This window comes from Salminus brasiliensis, chromosome 1 (genome assembly GCF_030463535.1).
Source record: "Salminus brasiliensis chromosome 1, fSalBra1.hap2, whole genome shotgun sequence".
Lineage (NCBI taxonomy): Eukaryota > Metazoa > Chordata > Actinopteri > Characiformes > Bryconidae > Salminus > Salminus brasiliensis.
In genome coordinates this window covers 80477247-80496524 of record NC_132878.1, presented here as the reverse complement: position 1 = coordinate 80496524, position 19278 = coordinate 80477247, and the positions used below count along the sequence as shown (strand labels likewise).

General features: G+C 36.9%; 1 protein-coding gene across 1 annotated transcript; it reads left to right on the top strand.

Annotated features, from left to right (window-relative positions):
* Positions 1-11575: 11575 nt before the first annotated feature.
* Positions 11576-13336, top strand: ccl34b.4 (chemokine (C-C motif) ligand 34b, duplicate 4). Its single transcript, XM_072658411.1, has 4 exons — positions 11576-11678; positions 12134-12260; positions 12373-12440; positions 13078-13336. Exons 1-4 carry the CDS (start codon positions 11597-11599, stop codon positions 13101-13103), a joined length of 303 nt encoding a protein of 100 aa, XP_072514512.1. The 5' UTR covers positions 11576-11596; the 3' UTR covers positions 13104-13336.
* The last annotated feature ends 5942 nt before the right edge of the window (positions 13337-19278 follow it).

Below are 19278 nucleotides of genomic sequence, written 5' to 3'. Positions count from 1 at the left end.
ATATCAAATCTACATGATCAGTGGATCCTGGCTACATTTTGTGGATGAAATTGCTGTGTTTGAAATAATTTCAAATGTATAAAATTCTTCCTTTTCTTCCAACAGAAAGGAAACCCGTGTAAGGGTACACCCAAATAATGAAACATGTAGTCTAGAGGGTCACCACTTCCTTCACTGGTCTAGCCAAAGTTCACCTTCATAGCTTCCAACCATCACCAGCATTCACAAACCTGGAGAATTCACCTTCACATCAGCAAGGAATCATTCTGTGTACATGCCTTTGTGCTAAGGAATTGTAGCTGTTGTAGATTGTAGATGTCCAGCAACAGAGTATTTATCTATTTTTGTATTTATTTAATTGTTTGAAATACACACTGCTGTTTTCACTATTTATTCAAATGTTACTTTCAAGATGTCACATTTATTTATTGAGATCATTGTTTTTTTATTGAGTGATATAACAAATAAACAATGAAAAATGTATTTTTCTGTATTGTGTATCTTTTTTTGTTGTTGTTAATGCACTTACATTTCTCTCTGCATCCTTTTTTACCGGCCTTAGCTCACCTGTCATAAGGCCATAAAACACATAGACTGAATAAAGAGTAACTGACAGATTATGGAGCCATCTACAGAGTGAGTTTATTTAAAGAGCCATTTAGGAGTCAGCTGGGAATCACACCCCAGGTTTAGCGGAGTTTCCTTGCACAGAGCAGGGCAGTGTGGCCTGTCTTCTGTAGTCAATTGGATATGAAGTACTTCTCATTAGTGTAACTGACCTTTCTTTCACATTTTAGACTGCCATTCATTACTTGGCACTCATAACTAAACCCAGGCACCCCTCAGAAGCTTTCAGTACTACTGGATGCTACAACATTGTATAGAGAAAATGTATATAATAGTCAGATTCAAGTCAAGTCAGATTTTTTTGTATAGCGCTTTTTACAACTGTTGTCATCACAAAGCAGCTTTACATAAATAATGATTAATAAAAGACAGAGACAAAGAAGAAAGAAGAAAATAATGTAAGACATGATGGATAGAGAATGTAAGAAAACATTGTGTGAATGCCTGTTCACTGTGCGATAGCTCCTGTGATATGCAAACACTTTTACCTACATTTATCCAACTTATTGCATAGAAACATATTTGCATATTTGTCTTCTACACTAAATAACATAAATTACTCATTTTGTTCTGACTATTAGTATGGCATGCAAAAGTACGGTCAGATTTCTGCTGTAAATAGTTGTCAGTAAAATATGAACTGATCTCCAAATGTCATACAGTTAAAGATGAAGCATTCATGTAAACATTTTAGCAATATTAGTATATATGTTTTAGTATATTTAGTATATTAGACTGAAAAGGGAAAGAATGAAAGCATGATGTAAGATGTTGGGCACCGCAAAACATTTGAGCACTTAGAGCACTTTTTAATGGTCCTAATGAGCTTTTTGGGTTATGGTTTGTTTACAATCATCCTTACGAAAGACAATGTCATGCAAACTTCAAAGTTTTTCAAATACTTTGACTCCTGAAACCATATGTCAACAATAAGAAGCCATGGGTTCCCCTATGCAGCTGCACTCTGAAAATGAAAATACTTGATGTCCAAAAAGATACACAAACATCTAATTAAGCCTGAAGCATTTATAAAAAAATTTTTTTTTACAATTTTGTAGACAATAATCAAAGGTACCCTTTATGTCCACATGTTTGTGGACATCCCTTCTCCCTCTGGAGACCCTGCACTGAGACAGCTTGTCAAGTCCCTGTAGAGACTTATTTCCAATAGAATAGATAAACATCAACCTATTGGTACAATGCCTACTACCAGGTGTGGGGAAGAGGGATATGAGCATTGAGCTGTGGAGCAGTGGACCATTCTCTGAAATGATGGTGATCCATCGAATACTTCTGGAATGAGCTGAGAGGTTTAGGATAAGGTGACTCTTGTCGCTGAATGCAATGAAATCCTCATAGCAATGCTCTAGAAGGTCTACAGTAGAGACAGTTACTTCAACAACACCCTTGATATCTATATCTATAACCTTGAAAGTTACATCCTAATTCATTGCATTTTATAATGACTTCCGGTCACCAAACATTCGTTTCCACTGCCATTTGTTCATCATTTTCACAGTGTTAACCATGTTGTTTATGTTAATCCTGTCTACAAAATCATTACTCTTGTACAAGCAGAACTGGTCCACAACTACTCAGAAGACTGAGTGAATGTCTAGATCAGAGCTGCTCAATCCTGGTCCTGGAGATCTGCCACCCTGCAGAGTTTAGCTCCACCCTGAATCTAACACACCTAATCCAGATAATGAAGGTTTTCAGGAGCAACAGAACATTAGAGTCAGCTGGATCTGAACTCTTCAGGGTGGTAGATCTCCAAGACTTTGATCTAGACCTCTGGCCTAGATCAAGGGGGGACAATCCTGGTCCAGTATTTTTACCACGCTACAGAGTTAAGCTTCAACCCTGATCTAACATATCAAAGTCAGCTTTATTGTAAAACTGCAGTATGTACAGGACATACAAAGGATTAAAACTGTGTTACTCTCAGACCCATGGTGCAACAATAAAACATTATATAACACTAAGCAAGAATTAGTATTATACAATTTTGGAATGATTTGGAATCCAATAGTTTATAGTGTTTGTATAAATAAACAGATATAGGTCCCTGACATTGACATCAGAAGTAAAGTGGCATATGCAGCAATGTACTTATAAACTTATAAAGTAAAGGGGGCTCATGTATGTGTTACTGCCGGCCCGTACTGCCTGTGATCTCCCGGTCATGAAGTCAGTTGCACAATGAGGTGTTCAGCGCCAGCCGCATCTAATTCAAGTGAATTATGTTTTCAGAGGCAATGAATATTAAAATAATTGTGCTGATGGTAGCTCTTAAAGACCAGGATTGGTTGACCCTGGTCTACAGCAGGAGCCAAAAACACTTGTTTTTGGCCGATCAATGTAAAGGCAGAGGTAGAGTGAATCCCCGTTGCACCAGTGAAGAACTATCAGAAGGAGAAGCATTCCCTCTATAAGTTAAAATTTAGATCTGTGATTAAGCAGACAAGAACTGACTGTACAAGAATGTGTCATGGTGCACTATAACTGGCAAACCACGGTTCTGTAGCTAGCAACTTATTCCACTGATGGTATTCATAAGACGAACACATGCATCACCTCAGCTTCCCTATTCCCAACAGAATATTAAGGTGCTCTGTCTGAAGGAGAGCAGCATTAGGAAAGGTCATTTCTCCACAGCCTCCAGGCCCTCAGAGCTCTACAGGAACAATGCATTTCTCTCGGCCTTCTCGTCAAACAGCCTGCCTGTTTTACATAGTGACGCTTCTGTTCTGCAGTATGCTAGGAGGTGAGTATTCTTTATATAGTACTGGGTTGTGCATGTGTACAGTGTGATGTGCAAGCGAGCTTATAAAGGACAGCAAATGTCACAACAAGGCCAGGCAACTTAACCTGAACAGTAAGTGTGTGTTCATTTGTGACATGATTTGAAACATGATACTGCATTCAAATTTAGATGACTAAACATGGATATGATAATATGTAGAAAAATATACATGTTTTCAAAAATTCTATTGTTTTGTAAACTAAAGGAATGAATGAATGTGGTGGTTCCTCTCCTCCTTGATGCCTCTGAAACATTAAATAGATTTGTTCAAATTAGCCCAGTGCACCAGTTTAAATCTAGAAAGAATTGAAACTACAAAAATTGGGTTATGTTGAGTACAAGTTTGAAATTTTGTTATCTTAATGTTTATTTTTCTTTGTTTACAGTTTATATGCACTATATAAACACTATATACATAACAACCTGACATAACAAACACAGTTTCATCAGTGTTTGTTATGTCAGGTATACTTTTTTTGTGAAATGGATGTTACTGTGTTATTTTGTAGAATGCAATATGTATATACAGTTCTGTACAAATGTTCTCAGCATCTTAGAAAATGCCATCAGTGTATGATGATTTGGGAGGAGACTGAAGAGAGGGGAGTTCAGGTGGCTTCTGCTTATGGTAGGAAGCAAGTCCCCCTCTTTAGTAAGAGGAGGCAGGAATAGAAAAGAATAAAATAGAATAGATATGATTTATTGTGCACAATGTGAAAATGTATCTTTAATTAGATTGTGGCATTAAAACACTGACAACATATGATCACAACATATGTACATGCTTACAGATGGAACTTACAAAAACAATCAGACAGAAAGTCATAATTTCCACTGCATTTAGTAAAAATGAAATAATGAAATGATAATGAGAGGAAGAATTAGAAGGGAGGAGACGGGGTGGTAAAGGATCAGGAAGCCTTGTCATGGACACGTGAACAAGGTAGAGATGGTATTTATAGGACTTTGGAGGTTGGGAGGCAGGAATTCAGGCTTGTTCTTGTTCATGATCAAAATGGTAACTTGTTGAGTAGAAAGCTTGTTTTTTGCTCAGAGAATTACAACTATTACAACAAATAACACAAATGTTCACACAATAAGAAGTGATCTTATGTCTATAAATGTCTTTTTGACATTTTTCAACAGTACATTTTAACATACAGTAAATTAAATCTCGCATTTGTTCTTCACTCCATGAACCAATAGAAATGATCCAAAATTAAATGGAATAAAACATTTTTACATTGACCTCCATTTTAAGATATGAAGGTTTTTTGGAGATATGAGGTTTTTAAGTGACACTATATATATTGAATATCAAAGAGAATTTCTAATCTATCTTATCTAGAGGTTTATGTGTTGCTATTTTGCAGTGTTCTCTAGCGACAACAAGAAAACCACATGCTGCCGTGGTGTCACCCATTTACGAGTTAAGGGCCAGATCACACAATGTGCCTACGTCACCAAAAGGGGAAATTGTGTTGAGGCATACGTGTAAGTTACCTTATATTGACTTTTAGACAGTAGGTTTTGTTTCAAATGAAACTTTCTATATATCTCAAGTTAAAAAAAACACTTTAGGAAAGATAGAAAGACAGTTTTTCACTTTTGGTCTTTTGATCTGCTCAGGCTTGTCATGGAGGATGAAACGCAACACTGCATCGGTGTAAACACCAAATGGATCAAACGCACACTGAAAGCCTTAGAGCTGGTGAGGCCCGATACATTTGCTGGCACTCAGATTCAATCAACATAAAGATAATATTTTTTCTGTTATATAAAATGAGATGTGGGATCTGAGCTGTGTGACTTTGTGTAACATGAAAGTATAGATAATAAACTGATAAATAAGCAAACATCTCTATTCAATTTACAAATTCTGCACTTTCAGATCTACGTTAATAGAATTTTCCACAGGACAAACTTCAGCTATTAAAACTAAATCTTATCTTTTCAACAGAAAGGCAACCCGTGTGAAGGAATGACCAAGACCCTTCATTAGAGGAAGTACAGGAACATGCAGTACAGTGTGTCAGAAATTCTTTCACCACTTCCTCCACTGGTCTGCTCAAATTTCACATTCATACTTTCCAAACTGCTACCACCTTCACAGAAGAGGATCCACTTATAGCAGCAAGAAATCATTCTGTATCCACCTCCATGTGTTCAAGAACATAGCTGTGAACGTTGTTTCCAGTATTTATTAGTATTTATATATTTTTATATTCATTGTACGATTTCTTAGGTTCTTTATATAATTGTTTATTAGAATACGCTTGATGTTTTGAGTCTTTCTTTAAATGTTATTTTATCAACACCATGCGTATTTATGGAAATTATTTATTTTTTGTATTGTGACATAATAAATTTGTATTTATAGAGGTCATCTTTTATATTCTGTGTTTTTTTTTTTATTTCCTCCATGTTTTTGGATAGTTTTGATTTCTATCTTTTGGTGATTTATTAACATTAAAGAGCTCATCTTTCACATTCAGTCAATTTTATTTAGTTTTATAATAAATTGTTTTGTTTCTAACAGATATGCTATAATTTAAATATTTCTCTATTGTACTAAGACTTGTTTTTTCTGTATGTGTCTCAAAATAGTTTACAAAAGGCAAGGCTTTAAAATACTAAATAGAGAAACAAACCCCAACAGCACAAATGAATACTGGACCATTTTAATTATTTGGACCATCCTACAACTCCTTTTAACTTTTATTAACTTTTATCCAGGGTTGTTTGGTCAGTAAGTTAAAGTACCACTGCCTCCAGTTACATTTTAGTGATGGGATGAGATATTTTCACTTCCACTCACACATACAATTATGTAATGTTTTTGTATCATTTCATTATTATTATTATTATTATTATTATTATTATTATTATTATTATTATTACTGCTTTAATTATTTTTAAATCCATAGTCACTAAAACACTTCTTGTAAATACACAACGGTAAATTCAACGGAATTCACAGAAGCCAACTCATGAAACATATTGAATCGTCCAGGTTACAGTTAGGCTGACTTTAGCAGTTGTAAAACTTTAAACACCTTCCTTAACACATCTTCACAATTCCTCCTGTTATGGTCTCCCATCACCTGCTATATTCTACATGTTCCTGCAATTTAAGAGGAGAAGAAATTGTAATATTAATTTAAATAAACACAAGTGGATGCTAATGACTGATAAATAAATGTTCTTATCTTGAGATAAGGGCATTCCCTGTAGTCAATAACGATGTGACGTCCACAGCCCGATGTTTATCTTCCAGATCGAGGAAACACTGATGAGTGAAACTACAAACTGTAACTTTGTACACTTCAGTTCTTAACTAATTCATTGTTTTGCCCCAGAATAGTTACAGGAACACTGTATTCCTATTTCATTTACCTTTCCTGACATCAAGTACTTGTAAACGTACTTCCAGGATTTGGAAAGAGAAAATGATGAAAATGACTCTGAAGTAAAGACATATGAACTATCCATGAATAGATTACTCCATTTTATCAACAATTTCTCACACCTTATCGTATCATATTCAGTAGTTCAGGCTGTGTGATTAATTGGGCTGGGTTAGTGTCTCATGGCCCTCTGAAACTGACACTGTCAGTTTCAGCTAAGGTTTTTTTTGCTTGGTCATGAACGATGAGCTCATTTCCACCCTGAAACTGGAAAATGCCCAGCTGAACCATTTAAACATTCGTTATTAGGAAAATGCACACTTCCTCTTTTGCTACTATTTAAGGCCTGCCTCTGGCCCTTTGCTAATCAGTCGCTTCTACTGACGAAAAAAAGATCGGGCAAGAAAATGCAGATCTGCGCAGCAGTAATGAAGAGCCTGGCCATCGTAGCAATCATTGCTTTTACCATCTGCACTGCAACAGGTAGACTGTTTTAATCTTTCACTTGTTTATATATATATATATATATATATATATATATATATATATATACACGTGTGTGTGTGTGTGTGTGTGTGTGTGTGTGTGTGTGTGTAATTGATCAGTTTAGAAAGATTTTACAGACTGAAAATGAAAATGTGCTTAATGTGTTTTTGCTTTTGGTTGATGTAGATGCTGAGAAAGTCAGTCCCTGCTGTGTCGCTGCCTCAACGTTCGAGGTGAAGGAGCCCATCATAGACTTCAGAGTACAGCGGAAGAACCTGCCTTGCATTAGAGCTGTCGTGTAAGAACAAATATCTGGCAAACAAAGAACATATGCTACAAATCTAGAGCTTCAAATACAAAAGTCTCTAAATCTTTAAGAAACATAATATGAGCACAGTTCATGTATTCATGGCTTCAAACTTGCTTTTGACAGCTTTGTGACTGCGAAGGCACAGTACTGCATTGATCCAACACAGCCCTGGGTGAGGAAGAAGGTCGAAGAGATCATGTAAGCTCAATTTAATATAACATCGTTTACATTTGATATCCCCTTTATATAATGCCAATCAACTGACTGATTTGTTTCTGTGATTCTTACCCAGTTCTAGGAGGAGAAGTACAACTGTGTCTCCAACATCTGTGTCACCTCGCCTGACATCCTCCATGCCACAGACCTCAACTGATAGCATTTAAATTGTCAGAAGAAAGATGAACAAAGTATTGCTCATCATTGCACTACCACAGCCATGTAATGGTTTCTAAAATATACATTTGAAATGTATGTGTAAAATGTTTAACATAGCATTATTTATGTTTACCTATATTGCATTATTTTTGCATAAATAGGCATTCTTTCAAGAAATGTGTATTTATTAGAACTCTGTCTAAATTTATTTTCTATTTATAATTGAAAAGCCAGTGTTATTTTTCCATTGGTATTTATTTAATAGTATCACATTGTAAAATTGACATTGAAAAAAATAAAACTATCCAATGAATTATCTTTATTCAGTGTTACGCATCTGTTCTTGATCAGTGGTGGACAAAAACACATCTTACACAAAACTAATCTCCTTAGGGGAGAGGGGGGCACAAACTTACATGGTGTGAAATGTAAAATGGACTTTTATGTCAACAGATGGAGGCTGAACTTCTCATATTTCTAATGAACTGTGACATATGTTTCTTGAGAGTCATCCTTTGTATTGGATATGTAGCTTTTTTAGTTCTGTAGTTGAGTAATTGAGTTCTGGATATACAGTGTCCTTCAAAATTTTTGGGGCAAAAAGACAATGTCCTTGATATGCCCCTCTGCTCCACAGCTCCAACTTCCAACCTCTGCTGCCTTAGCAGTATATTTGGGATCATTATCCTTCTGTAGGATGAAGTGTTGTCCAATAAGTTTGAAGGCATCTACTGGAACTTGAGCAGATAAGATTTACACCATCAATGAAGATGAGTGCGCCAGTAACTGTGGCAGCTATACATGTCCAAGCTATGGCACTCCACCACCATGTTTGTTATGATTTAGCTCATGGTCAGTTCACTCTCATCTGTCCACAATACTTGTCCTTAGTTCTGCAGGCTTTTCTAAGCACTTTATTGCAAATTGTAATCTGGCCACATTACAGCGTCTTTGACATTCATCGGTACATCTCTTGTCCTCATGTTGAACAATGGCAACTAAAACTCTAAAAGTATTTGAAAGCTTAGAAGCAAGCCTATGTATCATACACATGCACAGATGAAGCAATGGAACTCACCTGTCCTTTCAGCTATATCAACTATATATATACAGCTATATCCACTCCATATTAATTCAACACAGTTTATTCACTGAGAGTTATATGTACAAATTAAGAATCTCCCTTACTAGTTCTCTATATGTATCATTCTGCATTCTAACCACCACACAGCTGACTCATTTCAAGCCTACACTTGATTCAGATCTATCCAAAGGATTTAGAACTTTTATCAAGAAAAAACAATTTGCAGGGTGATAAGTTACCTAATAGAATTGAACCCTCACCATAACCCCCCCTCCACCAAACCTATACATTTAAACTGCTTTAAACTTAGTACTTAGAGGGTATTTATAATGCGTATAGTGTGTATATAATGTGTGTACATGTATAGCGTAAGTGTAAATATATAGAATTTCTATTTTGTAAATATGTGTGTTTTTTTTTACTACCATGAGGGACACCATTTTTCACTCACCTTGACACTTGTGTAATGTGACATGACAATAAACCTGATCTTGACAATAGATTTGATTTGGTTTGATTAGACCCAGACTCGACCATTAGATTGCCAGACGGAGAAGCGTGATTCGTCACTCCAGAGAACACGTCTACACTGCTCTAGAGTCCAGTGGCTACATGCTCTATACCACTGCATCCAGCGCTTTGCATTGCACCTGGTGATGTAAGGCCTACCACTTCATGGCTGAGTTGCTGTCGTTGCCAATCACTTCCACTTTGTTATAATACCACTGACAGTTGACTGTGGAATATTTAGTAGCAAGGAAATGTTACGGCTGTTGTTGCTCTTGTTGCTCAGGTGACCTCCTATCACAGGACCTGAGAGTGACCCATTCTTTCACAAATGTTTGTAGAAGCAGTCTGCATGTCTAGGTGCTTGGTTTTATATACCTGTGGCCATGGAATTGATTGTAACACCTAAATTCAATGATTTGGATGGGTGAGTGAATACTTTTGGCAATATAGTGTCACCGACCTAAAAACATTGGGCCTTATTTATCAAACATTCTTAAGAAGAAATGTCTACTTAAAACCTACTTCTGCAGTTTTCACTAAGATTCTGGCAATCAGCAATGTTTTCTTATTTGGGATTCGTTCAATTTATGAGAACTACGCGATTCATCATTATAAGAGCAAAGATGTGAACAATTCTGTGGATCAAAATCATCCTAAACATGGACCTTTTGTTAGGATTTATCTCAAGAACAAATTGGAGAGAATTCTTAGGACAATACTGGTGAATGAGACCCAATGATTACATTGACGATAGCTTTCAGAAATTGTATGTAGTTTTACTACTAAAGTGTTACAACCTCTGTACAGCAATCATCCTCACAAGGTTCCTTCATCTTATCACCTAAACCTCTTTGGTTTCGATCGTCAACCTCACATGAACAAGCCAAACTTAGGCACACAATCAGAACAGTAGATCAGTAGAACATCCCCCTTACTGAGGCCTAGAACATTAGCACATTCATGTAGTTCTGTAACAATACTGTAAATAATGTGGTAGATGTTTTTTTTTTTTCCTTAAGTCTATGTATGTACATATTAACATATTAACATATTAACTTTCACAGTGAATTTAAATGTACTACTATCTGGCATTTGCAGTATATAGAGAGTATTTTAATGTCCTATTTATTGTATTTTAGCTTTTTCTAAGTTTTTTCTCATAGCCCTGAGGGAGTTTGTCCTTCCTTGCTCACCTGGGGTTTTATGTATTGTTGATCTTTTGTCTTATTACTGGATTAATGTAAAGCTGCTTTGCTATGTCAATTGCAGTCATTAGTGCTGTACAAATAAATTTGGTTTGATTTAAGTTAGTCTTATAGTACTTGGCAAAATAAAGTGATTCTGACCTTCTGACTAGTTCCACTTCCTGCTTTTGAGTTAATGGCCTGTAAGTCTAAAATGTCATTGTCACTGTAAATTGTAAGAAAAGAAGATACAATATGAGTCTGATTTGGTTGGTTCCAATGTTTTTATTTACTTTATTATTGCTGCCTTCAAGTTGTACTGTATGAATGAGAAGTCATATGAACTTTTTAAATAAATAAATGTAGATAAATAAATGCTGCTTTTTTATTAAAATGTAGCAACAACAAAACTTTTAAGCTACAAAGTTGTAAATAGGAACTTTTGCAGGTAGCACGTCACAGTAAATCTCTGTTGACTGAATCTGGGCATCATCTGAAAGCACAAGGCTTTTCGTACTTATCTTATTACGAAAAGTAGCTGTGCATTTCCCCCCCATCATTTACCAGCCAACAAACATGTTGGCTGCTTGTTTTATGCTGACTGCATTGCCGGTGGCTTCGTGTGGGTTTGAGGTGTGAGCCATTCTTTTAAAATGTGGTCAGAAAAAGTTTCATGATGCTGTGCCTTCTATGTTGGGGTGCTATGCTTGTGACGTATTTTCTACGTGAAAGGGGTTGGCAATAAAAGTGAAGTCAAGATAATTTACAGTCATTCACTGATCAGCAGAACAAGCCCACCAGACAACCATGCTGCGTTGGAATAAAAAACTTTGCACTATGGCAGCACTGCTCGTCCTTTTCGGATGCATCACTAGCATATCTGCTAACTGTAAGTGTTCACTTGAGACTTTTCCACTTGGGGAATTATTCTTTAAAGATTTTAGGATTTAAGAATTCATTTTTCATTAATTTGTCTTCATTTGGTTGGCATGTTCTCTTGTGTGATGGCAATTTTTCTTGCATATTTCAAATGGCATAGCAGCTAAAAGTGTTGCATTTGACTTGCCTTAGGTTAGTTTGCATGAAGCATCGTATTTTCATGTATGTTGGTGCTGCCCCTATGTCTCAGTAGCCACACAGTAAAAAGTGGAAGTGTTAATCATTTTAACAATGCTAATGGGTTGTTAACCCATCAATTGACACTGTGGGCACTGTGGAGTCTTTTTGCATAGCAATCATTTGCATTACAGATTCAGAATGCTACAAATGACTATTGATGACATAACTCTCATTGTAACTGAGTTATTCATTTGGAAAGCCTATCTGTCCTTGTTTCTCTTTCAGATCGTCGGCCTACTCGAGTTGGTCTGCTGTGCTGTAAGCAAGTGTCTGATGTACATATCCCACGTACTATAAATCTCACTGGATACCAACACCAAAATGCCCTGGCACCTTGTGTTGAAGCTATCATGTAAATTCATAATTTACATTAACTCTGCTTCTGCATTTTGTGATTCTCTAACAGATAACCACATGCCTAAAGAACTTAAACTCTTATTTTCTTTACCATCTATTTTTTGTAGATTCTTCTCTGGTGAAGACAAATACTGCGTTGATCCCAAAGCCCGCTGGATCCAAAGAAGACAAAAAGGTATTTGTTCACAACCACTACTGAAGAGCCTGCCTGCATGTAACTGCACCCGGAACTGAAACTGGGTTTGTTAGAGCTAGCAGTAAGATCTCTGCACTCTTAAAAATAAAGTGTCTACAAAAGTTTTTTTTAGTGCTGCAAGAGAAGAACCACTTTTGGTTCCTTAAATGTTTGTATTAGAAATTGGTCTGTAAAGATTTTTTGGTTGTTAGATGTAAAGGTTCTTCACATTCACTCATCTCTTTTACAAAAATTGTTCTTCATGGTACCAAAAGTGGTTCTCCTATGGCATTGCTCAAAAACATTTTGTAACACCTTTATTTCTGAAAGTGTGTGAGATCAGTACTGGTCACTTAAACCTTAAAACTCAAACCGCTCCAAGTTTCGGAAGTCCAGATTTTTTTTTCCAACTCGACTAGCAGTGCCTAGAGCTTGTGCAAAAATGTCCCTGAGAACCAGTTTAAGAACCACTACCCCAAAAATGTTTCAATGTTCTTCAAAGGCTATTTTTGTAAATGTGATAAAGAAATGTTTTTTTTAACTGTCAGGCTAAGAGGCATTTAGCAGGCTTTGTTTTTAGGAGTGTGAATGAATAGAAGTGTCACCAGACTCATATTAACTCTAATCTATCTTGCAGGTCTGCCGGAGTTCAAGGACATTTGAACATGCCAAAGAATGTGCCACACGCATATTATATACATCTTTCTGCTGCTTATAATTTAATATCATTTAATATGCATCATTTCTAATTAGCAGATTAACTTTAAGATGTAGACCTATGTATGTTGCTGTCTTTGTAACTTTTTAATACTGTCTAACCCTTTCTGCCAGAGTCAGATTTCATTATGACAGTAAGCACTTGATGTCTGTAAGCAATAAATTAGCATTACTTTGAAGTGTAATTTTTTCACTTCCCTTCCACATCACTTGCATGTTCATATGAGGACGTTTCCCATGACTAATGTCCTGTTCCGTTACCCAGTCACTGACATTCCACATCAGTTCTAGGAAATGCAATCTGGAATAAAGACAAGATTTTTTAACTTGCAGTATATAACTGTGTGGTGAATTATAACATGAAATTCATTTATTTGTATGAAAATAGAAAAACAAATTATTTTCAGTTCATGATGAAATTTAAACCAATTGTAATAATCTCACTTATTTTCTTGTGTTTTCCATGATAAAACTGTTTTTCTTTAGTGCATTATACAATTTTAGCTTAATCTTATCATTTGCCTTATTTCAGGCATTTCATCAAACAAAGCTGAGTTACCTGAATTTGCAGACTATGAATGCCATAAACTGTGTGCAGAATTATTAGGCAAATGAGTATTTTGATCACATCATCCTTTTTTATACATGTTGTCCTACTCCAAGCTCTATAGGCTTGAAAGCCAACTACCAATCAAGTAAATCAGGTGATGTGCATCTCTGTAATGAGAAGAGGTGTGGTCTAATGACATTAACACCCTATATAAGGTGTGCTGAATTATTAGGCAACTTCGTTTCCTTTGGCAAAATGGGTCAGAAGAGAGATTTGACTCTGAAAAGTCAAAAATTGTAAGATGTCTTGCAGAGGGATGCAGCAGTCTTGAAATTGCCAAACTTTTGAAGCGTGATCACCGAACAATCAAGCGTTTCATGGCAAATAGCCAACAGGGTCGCAAGAAACGTGTTGGAAAAAAAGGTGCAAAATAACTGCCCATGAATTGAGGAAAATCAAGCGTGAGGCTGCCAAGATGCCATTTGCCACCAGTTTTGACATATTTCAGAGCTGCAACGTTACTGGAGTATCAAAAAGCACAAGGTGTGCGATACTCAGGGACATGGCCAAAGTAAGGAAGGCTGAAAAACGGCCACCTTTGAACAAGAAACATAAGATAAAACGTCAAGACTGGGCCAAGAAATATCTTAAGATATTAAGGTTTTATGGACTGATGAAATGCGAGTGACTCTTGATGGGCCAAATGGATGGGCCCGAGGCTGGATCAGTAAAGGGCAGAGAGCTCCACTCCGACGCCAGCAAGGTGGACGTGGGGTACTGGTATTGTAATGTGGTGCTCACTTACAGCAGGGTTTGAACCCAGGCTGCCGTGTTGGAGGGCCGACACGCTACTGAGTGAGCTACCACAATCACGTGACCAATGGGCCCAAGTGCAGAGTCTTTCAATCTTAGAGCAGGTAAACCAGAAATGAAAAGTAAAGCTTCTCGGGACTCGAACCCAGGCCGCCGCATTGCGAGACTGACGCTCTGCCGCTTCACCAAAGCGGCAGTTATGAAAACGGCCAACAAATGAAACTTAAAAAGAGATGGGTTTAATAAACAAACGAAGGACGCCAGGGGAGAACTGGCTACCTCTTTAACTCTAGAGTTAAAGTCAAAGATGAACTTGTGGGACCTTTTCGGGTTGAGGATGGAGTGAAGCTCAACTCCCAGACCTACTGCCAGTTTCTGGAAGACACCTTCTTCAAGCAGTGGTACAGAAAGAAGTCGGTATCGTTTAAGAAAAACATGATTTTCATGCAGGACAATGCTCCATCACATGCATCCAAATACTCCACAGTGTGGCTGGCCAGTAAATGATGACATGGCCCCCTTGTTCACCTGATCTGAACCCCATAGAGAACCTGTGGTCCCTCATAAAATGTGAGATCTACAGGGAGGGAAAACAGTACACCTCTCTGAACAGTGTCTGAGAGGCTGTGCTGTCTGCTGCACGCAATGTTGATCGTAAACAGATCAAGCAACTGACAGAATCTATGGAAGGAAGGCTTTTGAGTGTCATCGTAAAGAAAGGTGGCTATATTGGTCACTAATTTGTTTGTGGTTTTGTTTTTGAATGTCAGAAATGTTTAACTCTAAATTTTGTGTTATATTGGTTTACCTGGTGAAAATAAACAAGTGAGATGGGTATATGTTTGTTTTTTAATAAACCCACTCCAACTTCCAAAAATATTAAGCTTTGATATTTATGAGTCTTTTGGGTTGATTGAGAACATAGTTGTTGTTTAATAATAAAAAGAATCCTCTCAAATACAGCTTGCCTAATAATTCTGCACACGCTGCAAAGTCACCCTACAGCAATGTGAAAGACTAGTGGAGAGCCTGCCAAGACATGAAAGCTGTCAAGTCAAGGTTATTTCACCATAGGGATTTTTGAAGGCTCTCAAAGTTCAAACATTAGTACTGTGTTGTTTAAATTTGTATAATAAATTACTTGAATTATAATTATTGTAATAATTTATTTGCATCATTTGAGCAGTTGTCATTTCTGCAAGTAAATGCTCAAAATAGCAATATGTTTATTTGGAGTTTAGGGGAAACTTTGCCAAGGTAGCCCAATTCATGTCTGTAGCCATCACTTTGCCGAAAGCAATGTCTATAAGACTCCTCCAAGTCAATTCAAGCTCAGAGGTGGTGCTGTTCCCTGATGTTTTTCTTGGAGTAACTGTATTCGAAGCTTGGGACAAATGTGAACAGCCAGTATAAGCAGGAGAATGTCAAGGAGGAAGTTTTATATTTAGCGCGACCAACAGGAGAGCAAAGGGTGTGTCTAGTAGTTCCATCCAACATGGAGGAAAGGCTAGTTTTATCAGTTTCTGCACACACAGATCTGTACAATACCAGTCTAAAAACCTAACGTGACTTATCAAGAAGAGTGGAAACAGGTGTCTGCCCAAGCTGGTCTTCCTAGCTAAGAAAAGAGAGCATTTAAAATAAACCTACAAGCTAACATGCTGTCTCTAACTACCTAATACTCATTGGCACTACTAAGTGCACTTGCTACCCCCCAACCTCCTGCTCCGGCAAGCAATACACATTTAACCCAAGTGTTGTCAGGTTTATAGAACAATGAGTCATATTAGCATAACTGTGCATTCATTAACACGTGAATAAATGTTCATGTTCATTAATAAATGTGCTAAGCGTTGAGGTAGGAGGGACCGCCTTACAGCACCCATGACTCAAGATGTTTTCTTGATAGGAGCTCAGTTTACATAGAAAGTTGTCAGCAGTGGAAATAAGTGATGAGGTCAGTTCTAAGCAAGATTTCTGTAAATGAAGGATGTGTGGGGGGGGAGGGGGTGTGGAAATTCAAACTAAGAGCACAACTAAGTTTCCTTTTAACTGAGCTGCACAACAGTATTTCATATTGACTGGGTTGAAGATGATGTCCTATATTTGAATATATTAATCATACTATCCAGGGACCCACTTCATACGTCTTTAATGTAATCACACTTCACGACTTTATGCAGTCTGACACAGCCATGGCCTAGAACCATGGTTCAATCCTCTGGACAGTCATGAGGCAGTGGAAGTGAAGGAACAGCACTTTCTTCTCCCTCAGTGTTCACAGCTGACGTGCCCTTAAGCAGGGCACCTAAAGCTTAGTTGCTGAGTTTGCTATACCACTACCCCTCATCTCTAATGTATATTTGTGGCCAAAATATGGGCACCCCTACACTTCCTTCAGAAAATGCACCACTTTTACCAGAAATGCTTTGGTATTCATATGCATATTTCTTTTGTTTGCTCTGCAACAACAGCACAAACTCAGAGAGAAAGTCAAATCTGATATTCCTAAACAGAACTCCAGAATCAGACTGGATAAAATGATTGGCCCTCCTAACTTAATATATTTGGTAGCACACCCTTTGGAATCAATAACTGAAAACATTTGCTTCCTGTAACTATGAATAAGTTCTATATGATTAAGATCTGCATTCATTATCTTAAACCATTTCTGGCTGCTTTTTGAAGTATGCCTTGGCTCATTGTCCTGCTGAAACAGCTATGACCTCGGATGGAGACCAAGCCATGCACACAGTCAAGGAAGTGTTCTTTTTTTTTCATTTAATTTTTGGTAAATGGAACAGTAATGTGCTTTATGTGCTTTAAATGTGTGCTTTTTACATTTATTTACACTATCACTCCTTATTTCTTTATTCCTTGTATATTTGCTCAGCTAGACTGCTAGATTCAAAAGAGACAAAAGGTCACCCCTGTCAAAATGTCTGTTACTGTGAATAGTCACATGAGTAAAAGATGACCAAAAAGGTATCCAAAAGGTTTAACGTTAAAGATAATATGCTTCTTTAATATTTCCAGAATGAATTCACATGTTTCTTCCCAATATTTACAGTTTTTATTATAACAAAAAAGGAAAAGTGGCCAAAGCAAAACATTGGGCACCCTGCATGCTCAGTACTGTAGATAGTAACACCCTTTTGACAAATAGCACAGCTTGTGAACACTTCTTGTGGCCGGCTAGCAGTCACCCATTTTTTGTAGAAGCAAAAGGCTTCTAGTTCTGTGTGTTTTTTTGGGAATGTCTTGCATGCACTGATCATTTGAGGTCTATTGGGTTGAGGGACCTCACTGTCACTGTCAATCATACAATGTTATACTCCCAGTTTCAGAGTCTAATTTCATTATGACTTTCATTACTCTGCTAAAGAGGGAGTGACTTTGTGCCGCATTTCCCTTCCATGTTACTTATGTGTTGAAGAAAATGGGTTCCACTACTAATGCTGATCTGTTGTTGAGTTCTGAGAAATGCAAGTTGAAGATAATAGATAAATAATAGATCGCATTATAATAGATTGCATTATATGATGTATTTACATTTACAGTATATTAGATAATGTTTTAATTAAACACACTTTATGTTCACAATACTTCAGCACATTTTACGTAAGACCAAAATATCACATGTCTCAGACACTGATTGTGTATCTTTGTGTTAGAAATCTGCAACCTGCTTGTGTTAAGACAACATAATATGTCCCTTACTTTAATTGGAGCCCAAATACAGTATTGCTAAAGCCTGAACAATCCAACTAAAAATATGGAGACGAATTAAATTCAAATTTTACTTTCCTGCCTGCATATGTGCCATTAGTACTATATACTACTTCTATATTACTTTTCCAGAGGAGTTGGCTGCCCACCGCTCTGTGTGTGTGTGTGCTCACTGCCCCTAGTTCACTAGTGTGTGTGTGAATGTTCACTACCACAAATGGGTTAAATGCGGAGGACACATTTCGCTGTGCAGTGCACACTGTACAGTGACAAATACGTGCACCTTTACCTTTTTTATCATAAATTCTACTACACCCTTTTTCTGTTTAGTACCTTGACATTGTTTCAATTTCAGTGTAATGTTTTGGTACTTTGCCCTCTATTTTACCCAAAATAATCATTCAAAATTACATGCGAGCCTGACACAACTCAAGGAGTAAACTCCTTCACAGATTCCTACAAATACTTCAAGCTCTAACTAAGACTGTAAAATAGAAAAGAAAAACATTTTGCAAAATGCAGACCACTCTAACACCTTTTTTCACACCTACATAGTCAGAGAGATGATGTGTAAAAACCACACATACGCAATTACCGACAGCCCATTTAAAATTACTTCAGGCAGCATGTTCACATATTTTATATACAGACGTGTTCTAAGTAGACAATCTGTGTCTGAATATGCTATGCTATTGCTGCTTGACACAAAATGAGCTGAAATATTTATTTCATAATTGGCTATATTAGTTTAGTATGTTTACACACCTGCATTATTGTTGTTTTTTTGTTTTCTTTTTTCCTTTATTTTTGCCTACCAATATTTATTTGTTAAAAAGGAAAGGACTTGCATCTGGCCAAAAACACCAAAAAATGATCAAATGGTCAGCTACTTATGCCGGGTCATCTGTAAAACGTTTAGATTTACACTTGTACAGTTTATAGATTTACTGTCTAAAACATTACACATTTGTTGTTGTTTAGCTGAAGTTAACCCTTTAATGCAGCAAGGCTTATTGCACACTTAGGTAT